The sequence below is a fragment of the Bos taurus genome, unplaced genomic scaffold (assembly GCF_002263795.3).
Source record: "Bos taurus isolate L1 Dominette 01449 registration number 42190680 breed Hereford unplaced genomic scaffold, ARS-UCD2.0 Leftover_ScbfJmS_1899, whole genome shotgun sequence".
In the NCBI taxonomy this organism is placed as follows: domain Eukaryota; kingdom Metazoa; phylum Chordata; class Mammalia; order Artiodactyla; family Bovidae; genus Bos; species Bos taurus.
This window is the reverse complement of record NW_020190994.1, coordinates 1,559,145-1,573,439: the sequence shown is the minus strand read 5'-3', so window position 1 is coordinate 1,573,439 and position 14,295 is coordinate 1,559,145. Positions and strand designations below refer to the sequence as shown.

At 40.4% G+C, this 14,295-nt stretch overlaps 1 protein-coding gene across 2 annotated transcripts in view; it reads right to left on the bottom strand.

Annotated features, from left to right (window-relative positions):
- LOC132342101 (ATP-binding cassette sub-family C member 4-like) overlaps window positions 1-14,295 on the bottom strand; it is a 168,041-nt gene that overhangs the window by 21,517 nt on the left and 132,229 nt on the right. For both annotated transcript variants that reach the window (XM_015473885.3, XM_010810912.4), the window contains one exon: window positions 5,481-5,636. In XM_015473885.3, coding sequence (XP_015329371.2) covers window positions 5,481-5,636 — 156 coding nt within the window. The remainder of the gene's footprint in view (window positions 1-5,480; window positions 5,637-14,295) is intronic.

Genomic DNA, 14,295 nt, shown 5'->3' with positions numbered 1-14,295 from the left:
TATTTAAGTAGAAACAATCTCTGAAAGTCCAGTGCCCCAATCCTTAAGAATAAAGATAATTACTACTGACTGAGCATTCTCAAGAACCAGACATGGAACACAAACATTTTCTCACCCAGCTACATCTTCACAACACATCTGTGCAGCAGTAATTCCTAGATCTAGTTTAAGGATAAGGAGTCTGAAGTTTGGAAACCGAGTGACTTCATCAAGTCTCAACAGTTGTAAGAGGCACAGCAGGAATTAAAATGTGGGTCATGGTAACATTTGGTCTAAATTCTTAAATATTCTATCCCTGGCTGCCTTCTGTATGATTTCCTGAGACCTTTCACATTGCAGGGTACCAGGGTCTAGCCCCGGTTGGATCCAGGAATATCTTCAGGAGGATGGCTTTGGTGAAAGAGTAGCAAAAGGGGAGAGACAGAAGCTTGATCTGACTGGTTTACATGGGAAACCAATAAAGTTCGTGACACCAAACTTGCTCTGACCACGGAGGCCGCAGGCGCCCTCTCGAATAGCTGAAGGTGCCCCACCTTAGGTACCTTCTCGAGTGGGTCTTAGAAGCCCAGGCAGGTAAGTGGTCTCAGAGAGCCCCCACGCTCCGATCAGTCATCCTGAAGGAAGAACAGAGAAGAAAAGGAGAGAAAAGGAAGCAAGAACAACACGGGGAGACCAAGCCTGATGAGCGAGGCCCGTAGCTTTATTTTTAAAGGGAGCTTATATACCTTAATTTGTGCATAGAGGATAATAGGGGGTATAAAGTCATGCAAAGTCGGCAGTCCTTGATCCTTATTGAGACCAGCCTTTCTTTTCTGTAAACTTATCGCATGCAAATGCTTTAGGTGATTTACATCATCTTCTGGCCAGGAGGCCTATTAACATTTTATGACTCTTTGTTCTGATAAAGGTTAGTTAACCAGAAAACTTTTTTTTTCTGAGTGATCATTTTAAAGTTTGGTGCCATCCTCCGAAAGTGTTAGATAAATTTGCATTCCTATAGGGCAAAGGTGTAGTGGGCTTGCAACAAGGAAAGAATTTATTACCTTAAGGATCTAAACTTGCTAACACCAAGGCCACTACTTATTTTTTTCTATATATCAACTATATTAATTATAATCCCAAGGACACAATACAGGGGACGTGGAAACTTGGCAGCAAGCATTGGCTCAACAATGAAATCCTCCACCAGTTCTATTCTAATAATTTCTAACTCTCCGAGAGGCTCTATATTATTTGAATATCTTAAGCTTCCCATGCCTCTCGCAGTTAGGAGGCTGTAAACAATCGTATGCGTAGCTGTAGGAGTCCGGATAAACCTGTCAGGCAAGTTAGAGAGCCATCTGAGGGGTTTGGATTGAAACACTCCTACTATGCCCAGGAGGCTAATTAACTAGAGCTCTAAGTTGATTTTCTTCAGAGAAAGGTGGTCGGGGATAGCCCCCCGTTAATGTCAGAGGAGTTGGTGAAAGTCGTAAAATAGCAAAACAGACAGATTCTGGTTCTGGGGGTAGATGCTCAAGCAGATCCAGGGGTCCCCTTGAGTCCTAGCTCGCCTTTGCATATCAGGCCTCTCCACATGACCTTTGTCATGGGTGGGAACTCCTGCGCTGGCTCCCAGCAGTAGGGTCCCTATAGAAGAGAGAGACCCTACTCTCTCTTTTATCAACCAACATTGTGCCTTGGAGACAAAGGCATATAAAGTGGAATAATAAGTTTTGTAGTTATAATGGTTGGTGATCATTATTTACCTGAATACAAAGTTTAGCACTGCTTTGTAATCATGTTCTCCTCCTCCTCCAGAGTGTGTACACAGAGCATGAGCAAAAGTATGGTGGAGACTGATGGAACAGAACCAAAACCTAGTGATGTTGAGAGATGTTTAGTCTTCGCTCAGATGTGATTCCAAATATTACCAGCAGGGCCAAGAATCATCCCATGTTTTTCTTTATTGATAAAGTTCTCTTATACACACAAGTATACAACCTATTTTTTTAATTAAGAGATATTAAAAATAACACAGGGCACATTTATAGATTCTTTCATCTGAGGATATAAAAGGACTTAGACACGTCGACTATTTCTGCTAATTAGTCTCATTTGATTCATTTCAGAGATTGGTACAATCAAAACTTGGGAATCTAAACTCCTTCATTCTACTGAAACTACTAAGTCATGAATCTGGTAGCCAGAGGAAATCTTTAAATATAAGGGTTACAGGTGCTGAAAATTTATTCCAATTTTTCCTGAAAGGCATATATTTTAAAAATTGTTTTTAAACTGTGGCAAAATAGTGTGGCTCAGCAGTAAAGAATCTGCCTGCCAATGTCTGCAATGGAGGAAATGTGGGTTTGATCACTGGGTTGAGGAGCTCTGGAGAAGGAAATGGCAATGCACTCCAGTATTCTTGATTGGAAAATCCAATGGACAGAGGAGCCTGGTAGGTTATAGTCCATGTGGTGCAAAAAGTCAGACATGACTTAGTCACTCAACAAGACATAATATTTACCATCTTAATGACTTTTAAGTATACATTTCAGTAATATTAAATACACTCCCATTATTGTACGGCCATCACCACCATCTAGCCACAGACTCCTTCCATTTTGCACAAGTGAAACTCTATAGCCATTAAACAACTTCCCTCCCTGCAACTCTAGGTACCCACCATTCTTCCTGTCTCTATGAACTGACTAAACTGGGTACTTCATATTAATAAAATTATACAGCAATTATCATCTGTGACTGGCTTATTTCACTTAACATAGTTTCCTCAAGGTTCATCTGTATTGTAGCATGTGTCAGAATTGGCTTTCTTTCTAAGGCTGAATTATATTCCATTGTGTACATGTGTGTGTGTGTATGTATGTATGTGTGTTTATATATATATATATATATAAACACACATATATATATAACACAGTCGGACATGGCTGAAGTGACTTAGCAGCAGCAGCAGCAACCATTTTTTGTTTTTGCAGTTATCTGTCAATGGGACCTTAGGTGACTCCATATTTTTGCTATTGTGAATAATGTTGCTATGAACACACATATATAGAGATCTACTCATGACCCTGCTTTCAATATTTGGGGTTTATATCCTAAAATAGAATTGCAGTATCATATGATAATTCTGGTTCCAAATTGGGAAAGGAGTATGTCAAGGCTGTATATTGTCACTCTGCTTATTTAACTTAATTGCAAGTACACAGGATTAGAAAAGTTCAGTTTTCATTCCAATCCCAAAGAAAGGCAATGCCAAAGAAAGTTCAAACTACAACACAATTGCACTCATCTCACACACTAGTAAAGAAATGCTCAAAATTCTCCAAGCCAGGCTTCAACAGTATGTGAACCATGAATTTCCAGATGTTCAAGCTGGATTTAGGAAAGGCAGAGGAACCAGAGATCAAATTGCCAACATCTGCTGGATCATCGAAAAGGCAAGAGAGTTCCAGAAAAATATTTACTTATGCTTTAGTGACTATGCCAAAACCTTTGACTGTGTGGACCACAACAAACTGTAGAAAATTCTTACAGAGATGAGAATACCAGACCACCTGATCTGCCTCCTGAGAAATCCGTATGCAGGTCAAGAAGCAACAGTTAGTACTGTACCTGGAACAACAGACTGGTTCTAAATCAGGAAAAAAGCACATCAAGGCAGTTTATTGTCACCCTGATTATTTAACTTATCTGCACAGTACATCATGCAAAATGCTGGCCAGGATGAAGCACAAGCTGGAATCAAGATCGCCGGGAGAAATATCAATAACCTCAGATATGCAGATAACTCCACCCTTATGGCAGAAAGCGAAGAAGAAATAAAGAGCCTCTTGATGAAAGTGAAAGAGGAGAGTGAAAAAGTTGGCTTAAAACTCAACATTCAGAAAACTAAGATCATGGCATCTGGTCACATCACTTCATGGCAAATAGGAGAAACAATGGAAACAGTGAGAGACTTTGTTTCCTTGGGCTCCAAAATCACTGAAGAATGTGATTGCAGCCGTGAAATTAAAAGATGCTTGCTCCTTGGAAGAAAAGTTATGACCAACCTAGACAGCATATTCAAAAGCAGAGACATTACTTTGCCAACAAAGGTCCATCTAGTCAGGCTATGGTTTTCCCGGTGGTCATGTATGGATGTGAAAGTTGGACTGTGAAGAAAGCTGAGTGCCGAAGAATTGATGCTTTTGAACTGTGGTGTTGGAGAAGACTCTTGAGAGTCCCTAAGACTGCAAGGAGATAAAATCAGCCCATTCTAGAGGAAATCAGTCCTGAATATTCATTGGAAGGACTGATGTTGAAGCTGAAACTCCAATACTTTGGCCACCTGATGCAAAGAACTGACTCACTTGAAAAGACCCTCATGCTGGGAAAGATTGACGGCAGGAGGAGAAGGGGATGACACAGGTTAAGATGGTTGTATGGCATCACTGACTTGATGAACGTGAGTTTGAGCAAGCTCCGGATATTGGTGATGGATGGGAAAGCCTAGCGTGCTGCAGTCCCTGGGGTCGCAAAGAGTTGGACACAACTGAGCAACTGTACTGAACTGACCTGAACTGATGATAATACTATTTTTAACTTTCAGGAGTTTCTACTGTGCATATTTATATAATCCAGCCTCTAAAACACTCCCTAAAAATCATATTTCTTTAGCAAGAAGAACAAAAACAGCAAACCAAAAACAAACCCACATGAAACAAACAAAAACAAAGAATCAGAACAAAGGAATACAGAATCAGAGCCCAGGAAGAGATCAATTCAAAGCTTCACCATCACAACCATCACATAAGGGGTGAAGCACCGCACATGAACTGGCCCATTTAACCCTCACAACAGCTCAACGAGTTGGACTGTTAGCTGCCTTGTAAGGGAGAAAAAACTGAGGTACACAAAGATGGAATTCCAAGTCCTCTGTTCTAAGTCATTATTCTGTACTGCCTCCCTGGTTAAAATAATTTACTAATAGCTGAATTCTAAAAGACTCCCCAAAGCATCTATATACCCTATAATTTTCAAAGCCCCACAGTTTCACAGAAAGTCCTCCAGGGAGGTAATCACCCTTGAAAAGGTGGTTTTATTTCCTACAACAAAATTCCATCATTAAAACACAAAATTCAGGTTTCCCTATAGGAATCTCTCCAGTGCTGCACAAACCAGTTATCATTTTGCCTTAGAATTATGTGGTTATTAATAGACAAAATCATGACACCTAAAAAAGTCTAAGTCCAGAAATCTGTCTGGGTCAGTTATAAAATAACACGTACACAAAAGAAACAAATGAATAAACAAACAGAGTCTGGTATCTGATAAAATGCCCATTGAAAATACCTGCTGCCAAAGATATTCTCTATTGGGAGAAAAAGGATCAACCTTTCATGCAATTTGGAAAAAAAAAAAAAAAAACAATCAAATTAAAAGCAATTAAATCAGGTGCCTCATAAAAAGAACACGTGAGAATACTCTGATGTGCATACCTGAGGTGCAACTGTCATTTTCTTCCTTAAATCATGAAGTCCAATTTCAGTTGTCCAGATGCCATCAATTAGAATTCTACCTTCAGGCTCTGACAATCTAAGAAGGGCAGCAATGAGGGAACTTTTTCCAGCTCCCGTTCTTCCCACGATGCCAACCTGTGAAGCAATCCAGGAAGGATTAAGAATTAACAGTATGCAACCAACCTAGCAGAAAATCTGATTGCTGAAGATGATTTTAGAAAGTTCTATATAAAGAGTAGTCTCTGAGTTTCTCAAACATGGATGGCACTATTGATATTTTGTTGAGGGGATAGGGGACTACCCTGTGTATTTCTGGAGGGTTAACAGTAGCCATGGACTCTACCCACTGGATACCAGAATCACCCCACAAACTATGGCGACCAAAAATTTCAGACATTGACAACTGTCCCCTGGTTGGGAACCCATGGTCACAAGACAAGTTAAAACTAATAGAATCAATATACTAGCAGTGAAAAGCCAGCAGTCTTCTAAGTGGTCCGTAAGAAGTCAGCTTATAAATTAGCTTTATCCCTACTTGTCTGGGTATTTTGACTTTTAGAATTATATGGGTAATTGTACAGAGATGTCAAGTCTAGTCAGAAGTGTGATACATAACCAAATACTCACTTTTTCAGGGATCTGTTATTTAAGAGGAATTATTCTTTGGTAGAGAAAATAAATCACTTATGTTAAATATTTTGATTATATTCTATCTTGAAAGGAAACACCTTAAAATTATAAAATGCATTTCTCAGTGTCTTAAAAGACAGTGGCCAATAGACAGAATACACATAATGAGTCAACAACAACACAAACAACATTTGCTATTTATATGGGGCCTTTCATTTGAGCAGTTCAAAAGGCATTTTATAACAAATTAATACTTACAACTGAATCTTGGAAAGATACATGTCAAGTGTCAGTCTAGTTATTAAAACCAAAACAGAGATAGGGAGTTTGGGACTGACATGTACACACTGCTATATTTAAAATGGATAACCAACAAGAACCTACTGTACAGCACAGGCAGCTCTGCTCAATGCTATGTAATAATCTAAATGGAAAAGAATTTGAAAAAGAATACACACATGTATATGTATAACTGAATCACTCTGCTGTACACATTAAGCTAACACACCACTGTTAATCAACTAACACACTGTTAATCAAGCTAACACACTGTTAATCAACTATAATATAAAATTTAAAGATTTTTTTAAAAAGCAGAGAAAAATTAAGTGTACTAACAGTAAGATTAAAGAATCTGTATAATACAGGTAAAAATCTTGGTGGGGAATAAAACTATACTGTAAAGACTGGCTTTTAACTATGTGCATTCAATATGTATGCAGAGACTTTTTTTTTTTTTCCTGACCAATGAGCTTGCTCAACTGCAAATTCCCTGGTGGGAACTTCCCAAGAGATGATTTCAATTTCTCTATTTAGGGATTTGGAATCAATGAGGGGTGTAAGACATGCATTCAATCATTTGTCAATTAACTCAGTAAATTTTTAAAACTCTTGGATTTGAACAGAGAACTAAATTTTTCTGAGCACTGTTATCAGAATGCCCATGCTCGGAACCTTTCATATTTTCTCACTTGAATATCTCCAAAGTATCGAATCTTAGCCTGCAAAATCAGTCATGGCATTTAAAAAAAATAATTTATCATTACAGAGGTTAAATGTAAGAAAAGAGGGTTTACCTAATTTTATTATCTTTGAGGCCATTTTGTACCTTATATTATACCCTAATTTATATAATATAGATGGACCAGTCTCTGTACATAAGCAGGTCTAGGGTATGTATGGATGTATATGTATGTGTGTGTGTGTGTGTGTGTGTGTATATATACATATATACATATATATATATATATACATATGTATATATAAACTCATGTGCTCTGTGTACACACAGACCTCAAAGATATTGCAGAGTTGGTTCCAGACCACCTCAATAATATAAATACCACAATATTGACACTATATTATAGTCTACATTATGTCTACAATGTACATACCTTAATTTTCAAATACTTTATTGTTCTAAAAACACTAACCACTATCTGAGCCTTTATTCGGTTATAGTAACATGAAATTTCAGATCACCACAATAAAAGCAAAACAAAAAAGTTTGAAATATTGCAAGAATCACCAAAATGTGAGAGATACAAACTGAGCAAATGCTGTAGGAAAAATGGTGCTGATTCATTTCCTCGATGCAGGGCTGCGATGAATGCTCAATTTTTTTTTTTTTAAAGCACTATCTGTGATGCACAATCAAACCAGGTATGTCTGTATTTATGGCTGTTCCCATATATAAATATATATATATATTTATGTATGTATATGTGTATATATATATATATACAGCCATATATATGGCTGTTCCCATATATAAATCAACACGAATCAGGACACAGATGAGAACTGTGTCTATGAGAATGTATGTTTCCATACTCTCAGCTCCACTAAAACTGATCCACCTGTGCAAACAGGAACAAACTCTTGGTAAATGGCCAAGATTCTCAGGGGCACCACAGGCTGCTCACAACAACAGGACTGTGAGCTCCAAACCCCAGTGAGGAGAGTAAGAAAAAGGCTACTCAAAGAAAACCAGGCTCTGGCTATTTCTACCATTCAGTAATCAAAACTATAGTCTCAAGTCTTTCCCAGGTCATCAATGTGTTTTACCAATTGGCCATGCAGAGTGTCACCAGCAGGAATAAGTTTGCATTCCTAACAAAAAGATATTTGGAGACAATCTTATTTTAGCTGCTTTGTGATGGCCCCTTGCTGTTTTCCCAGACCATAGAGGTGTTGGTTTCTGATGATCACACCAACTTGTTAGATAATTGCATTTAGATCTCTCTTCATATACCAAACCTAACATGATCAACACCCAATGGCCCACACAAAACAGCTGCTTCCTCTGATTTCCCCACTCTAATCTCATTACTTCTTTCCCAGGCTCATAGGCTCAAAATGTCTACCTTACTTCCAGTTTTCCCAAAGTCCAGTGTAGTGCCAAGCCCTGAAAATTCTTCCCATGCAATGCTTCATGACTCAATTCCTCATTTTAAGGACCACATTCAGTACTGGAATGCCAGCTGTACTACTTTTGAAAAACAGAATAAATTCTTTCCTTAATTATGTTGTTGTTGTTATTGTTGTTTAGTTGCTAAGTTGTATCTGACTCTTTTGTGATCCCATGGACTGTAGCCTACCAGGCTCCTCTGTCCACGAGATTTCCCAGGCAAGAATATCAGAGTGGGTAGCCATTTCCTTCTCCAGGAGATCTTTCTGACCCATAGACTGAACCCATGTCTCCTGCATTGCAGGTGAATTCTTTACCACTGAGCCACCTGGGAAGCCCACAGAAGATTAATTCAGTCAGTCAGTTCAGTTGCTCAGTCGTGTCCGACTCTGTGACCCCATGGACTGCAGCATGCCAGGCGTCCCTGTCTATTACCAACTCCTGGAGTTTGCTCAAACTCATGACAGCCAGCCAACCTGACCTCAGGTACCCTCTTTGCTCAGTGAAGTCATCCCTCTTGTTCCACCCATCACATTTTATGCATCTATGTTCATGTTATGCTTCAACTCTCCCGTCATAAGATCTCTATGTTAGACATGTTCCTTTAACTGCAGATACACCTCTCCCCTAGAGAAGAAAACGGCAACCCACTCCAGTGTTCTTTCCTGGAGAATCCCAGGGACGGGGGAGCCTGGTGAGCTGCCATCTATGGGGTCGCACAGAGTCGGACACGACTGAAGCGACTTAACAGCAACAGTAACAGCACACCTCTCCCCACTTTCTCTGTTTTAGCTACACAGAGGGACAAGATAAAAGTATCAGGCCATCTAAGTAGCCTGGCAACTAAGGCCATGCCTAAAGTGTCAGGCAACTAAGTCTACCTGAAATAACAGAGCCTAAAAGTCACAAGATGGGACTCAAGTCCACATATATTGACTTCTTTTCCATCTGCTGATGGTTTTCTTATCACCTGGATGGCCTGACACTTTATTATGTCCCTCTCTGTAGGTAAAACAGAGAAAGTGAGGTCAGGTGGGCTGGCTGTCTGCAGGAAGAACCTACCCATAGTTGGGCTGGGAGAGAAACCTGCAGCTAAGTGGGGTACATTGTTCCTGGGGAACAGGCCAAACAGACCTCTTGCCCTGCTTGGGGAGCAAGACTCATTTTGGATCCCATCAGGTGGTGAAAGAGTCACACATATATGCTGTTGGGTGGGGCTGTCTCTGACTCCAGGTCCAGGCAGGGCTGAGCCTGTGGGGAATCCCTCTAGTCCTTGCAAGAGTCTGATGTGGGGAAGGCGGGAGCAGGATGAAAACTGCCCATGATGAAGACAGACTCCATGGAAAGGATTCAAACAAATGCAGTGGGATCACACAGAATTGGATTATAATGTAGAGGTGTGATTTGCAGAATATGAAAGTAAATAAATCTATAGGGTATTAAGTGCTGTAGAATGTTCCAGAGCCTCACGCTCAAACACAGCAGGCATTTCAATGATTCATGAGTTTGGTTTCAAACTGTCAAAGGACATTTCTTGGGAATCATGGGTTATGTGTCATCAAAAACTGTCTATGGGAGAGAAAGGACTTTCTTGGAAGGTCCTGTTCAAATGCAATGCTGAGAAAGTGGTCTGGGTGAGCCTGAGATTCTGTATAAGAAGATTGAAGATATGCAGGTGATACTGACCCTGGCAACACAGTCTGAGTCACAAGGAATCAGGAAACTTGGAGGGAAAGTGGGACAAACTGGAAGTGAGGGGAGGAGTTACTGAGAAAATATGTAAAAAAAGGAGAAAATGTAGGAAACCAATATTTTTACACATCATAGCAAGTATCTGTTAAATTTCAAGTAATATCTCTGAGCAAGAAAAAAATAACAAAGCAAAATCAATCTACCTCTAGAGATGGAAAATGCTTTAAAATTGCCCAGGAATCTTTAAAATTATCAAAGCAACCAAAGATCATCTAAATGAGAAATTCAGCCCAAGTCAAAATCTACCCAGGAAGCCTAGGGTTGCATTGATCTCATTTTGGATCTTTAGATTTACTTGGTATTTCTTCCATGAATTAAAAACCAGTATAGCACCAATGACACTTTTCTATTAACTTTAACTTCCATGAATCAGGACAGCAGAGGACATGGCAGAAAGACAACAGAGCACCTCTTCTACTGGGTGGGCTCACTCCCAAGTCCTCCTCTCTCCTGCAGCAGCCTTTCTTAATCAAAGCCAACTCCAAAGGACTTTCAGGAGTGACAGGGCTGGGACAGGTGAGTAGGAAAGGAAAACTGGGTTGTACACTGCTGCTGCTGCTGTTAAGTCACTTCAGTCATGTCTAACTCTGTGCGACCCCATAGACGGCAGCCCACCAGACTTCCTCGCCCCTGGGATTCTCCAGGCAAGAACACTGGAGTGGGTTGCCATTTCCTTCTCCAATGCATGAAAGTGAAAAGTCAAAGTGAAGTCGCTCAGTCGTGCCCAACTCTTAGCGACCCCATGGACTGCAGCCTACCACACTCCTCTGTCCATGGATTTTCCAGGCAAGAGTACTGGAGTGAGGTGCCTTTGCCTTCTCCATGGGTTGTACACAGGTAGAGTGAAATCATTTCAAGAACACACTGCCTGGGTATCATCTCACAACACAGAAGTGAAGCTAATGGTGATGCTGAGTGGACCAAGACACAGATCAAAAGTCAGATTGTCATATTAATTCAGTCTCCAAATTAAATGTTTCCTCAAACATTTTAGAATCTCAGATAGTCCTACGATTTTGGGAGATTTAAGATGGAAGAATACAAAACTGTTGTGTTCTTAAGCTATATATGAAGTTTATAAGATAATTCATATTTTATGGCTTTGGAAGAAACACACACAAATTAGTGGAGTTATACTGACAAGGTGAAATCTGATGGAAACAGAACTATGAGTAATCAAACACTGATTTGCCTACAGTACTCTCAGGGACAGGGCTGCATCAAGAGCTGTGATTAATGTTTCCAAACACGGAAGTCCTCACCTTCTTCCTGACCTACAGTGAGACGAGAAATAATTAGGAGCCAACTTTTGCTCAGTGACTAACTGAAGCTGCTCCCTGAGTCTCTTTGAGGCATTAAGTTGAATGTTTATTCTTTCATGTTACAAGGCTATCATTCATTATATCATGGCTATAGTCTTCTAGGTATGTCTGTGGTGGAGAGTTTTAAAGAGTGGTTATTTAAATGTAATCTGTTGCTTACCCAGTTGTCTTGTGAGTATGTTATGGTTACTGGTTGTTCACATGTGTGTGTTACTCTCCTAGCCAGCAGTCCCCAGCACCCTCTCTGTACCTGTAATGCCACTCTCTAAGGAACGAGGATGAAAATAAGATGCTCCCTGAACTTAAACCTCAGGGTTCTGTGAGATATAGACTCAAAATTACGAAGGGTAGCACAGGTGCTATATCTTTTATGTTAATTGTGGCAAAACGCATGTAGAAACCTGTACACCGGTCAAGAAGCAACAGTTAGAACCAGACATGGAACAACAGACTGGTTCAAATTTGGGAAAGGAGTATGTCAAGGCTGTATATTGTAACCCTGTTTTTTTTACTTACATGCAAAGTACTTAATGCAAAATACTGGATGGATGAAGTACAAGCTGGAATCAAGATTGCCGGAAGAAATATCAATAACCTCAGATATGCAGATGACACAACTCTTATGGCAGAAAGTGAAGAGGAACTAAAGAGCCTCTTGATGAAAGTGAAAGAAGAGAGTGAAAAGCTGTTAAAACTCAACATTCAAAAAACTAAGGTCATGGCATCCAATCCCCTCATTTCATAGCAAATAGATGAGGAAACAATGGAAACAGTGAGAGACTTTATTTTCTTGGACTCCAAAATCACTGCAGATAGTGACTACAGCCATGGAATTAAAAGACACTTGCTATTTGGAGGAAATTTATGACCAACCTAGGCAGCATATTAAAAAGCAGAGATATTACTTTGCTGACAAAGTTCCATATATTTAAAGCTATGGTTTTTCCAGTAGTCATGTATGGATGTGAGAGTTGGACCATAAAGAAAGCTGAGCACCAAAGAACTGATGCTTTTGAACTGTGGTGTTGGAGAAGACTGTCAAGAATCTTGAACTTCTTGGACTGCAAGGACATCAAACCAGTCAATCCTAAAGGAAATCAATACTGAATATTCATTAGAAGGACTAATGCTGAAGCTGAAGCTGAAGCTTCAGTACTTTGGCACCTAATGAGAAGGGCTGACTCATTAGAAAAGACCCTGATGTTGGGAAATATTGAAGGCAGGAGGAGAAGGGGATGACAGAGGATGAGATGGTTGGATGGCATCACGGACTCAACGGACATGAGTTTGAGCAAGCTCTGGAAGTGGTGATAGACAGGGAAGCCTGGTGTGCTGCAGTCCATGTGAGTTATAGAGAGTCAGACATGACTGAGTGACTGAACAACACCATCAACATGTAACATGAAATTTACTAATTTACCTATATTAAGTGATTATAGTGTCAAGTATATTCACATTGTTGTATAACCAAACCTCAGAACATATATTCCCTTGTAAAACTGAAATTCTGTACCTATTAAACAACAATAACCTATTCTCTTTCCTCCATCACTGGGGACCATCATTCTACTTTCTGTCTTTGATTTCTCCAGGAACCTCATAAAAAATGAATCATATGGTATTGGATCCATTTGTGTCTGGTTTATTTCATATGTCATGATAACCTCAAGGTTCATCGATGGTCATTTTTTCCTTTTTTAAAGCTACATATCATTTAATGGTAAGGGTATACCATATTTGTTTATCCATTCATCTGTGACTTTCATCATGGACACTTGGGTTGCTTCCAACTTTTGTCTACTGTGAACACAGGTCTACTATAAGCCCTATCTTGAATATATAAGATGCTATGGAAGCAGAGAGGGGCCTGAAGAAGCAGATGCATTAGAGTTGACTTTCTCCATCCAGACAACAGAAGGGAAGTGTCTCTGAGGTGGAGTGGCAGTGTATGCACACCGGAAGCAGGCAGGACATGGTGCTTTGGGAGAATCTACACATGACCTGAGTGTAGAGGGTGTGAGCATGTTAGGACTCAGTGCTGGACAGGTAGGTGGGGAAGAGCTTCCTACCACCTTGTGTGTTGTGGTTTATTTTCTTCTTTAAGATCCTGCCCTGGTCCTAGTCGAGGGCTCCAAACTGAGTGTAAATAGGAACATCACCTGAAGACATGGACGCTGACAGGACCAGATCACAAACCTCTCGGCTGTCTCCCAAGTGCATCTTCCTCCGCTCCCTTCAATTAGCTTTCATCTACTCTGAGTGAATCTCTGGGCCATGTCTCCACCTGGGGGCTCTGGTTCCTCACCCCTGACTGAGTCATGATTCTGGGCTCCTCAGTTTTCACTACAAGCTCATCCCACGGCCCCTGCTGAAGTGGACTTAGGGCTTCACTAGGCTTCTAGCAACCAGATGGCACCCCACTCCAGTACTCTTGCCTGGAAAATCCCATGGACGGAGGATCCTGGTAGGCTGCAAGCATTGGAGAAGTAAATGGCAACCCACTCCAGTGTTCTTGCCTGGAGAATCCCAGGAACGGGGGAGACTGGTGGGCTGCTGTCTATGGGGTTGCACAGAGTCGGACACGACTGAAGTGACTTAGCAGCAGCAGCATGCTTCTAGCAACAGGTCAACTAGGCCGGTAAGGATCAGATCTGTGCTAAAGAAAGAAGTCTTTTGCTGT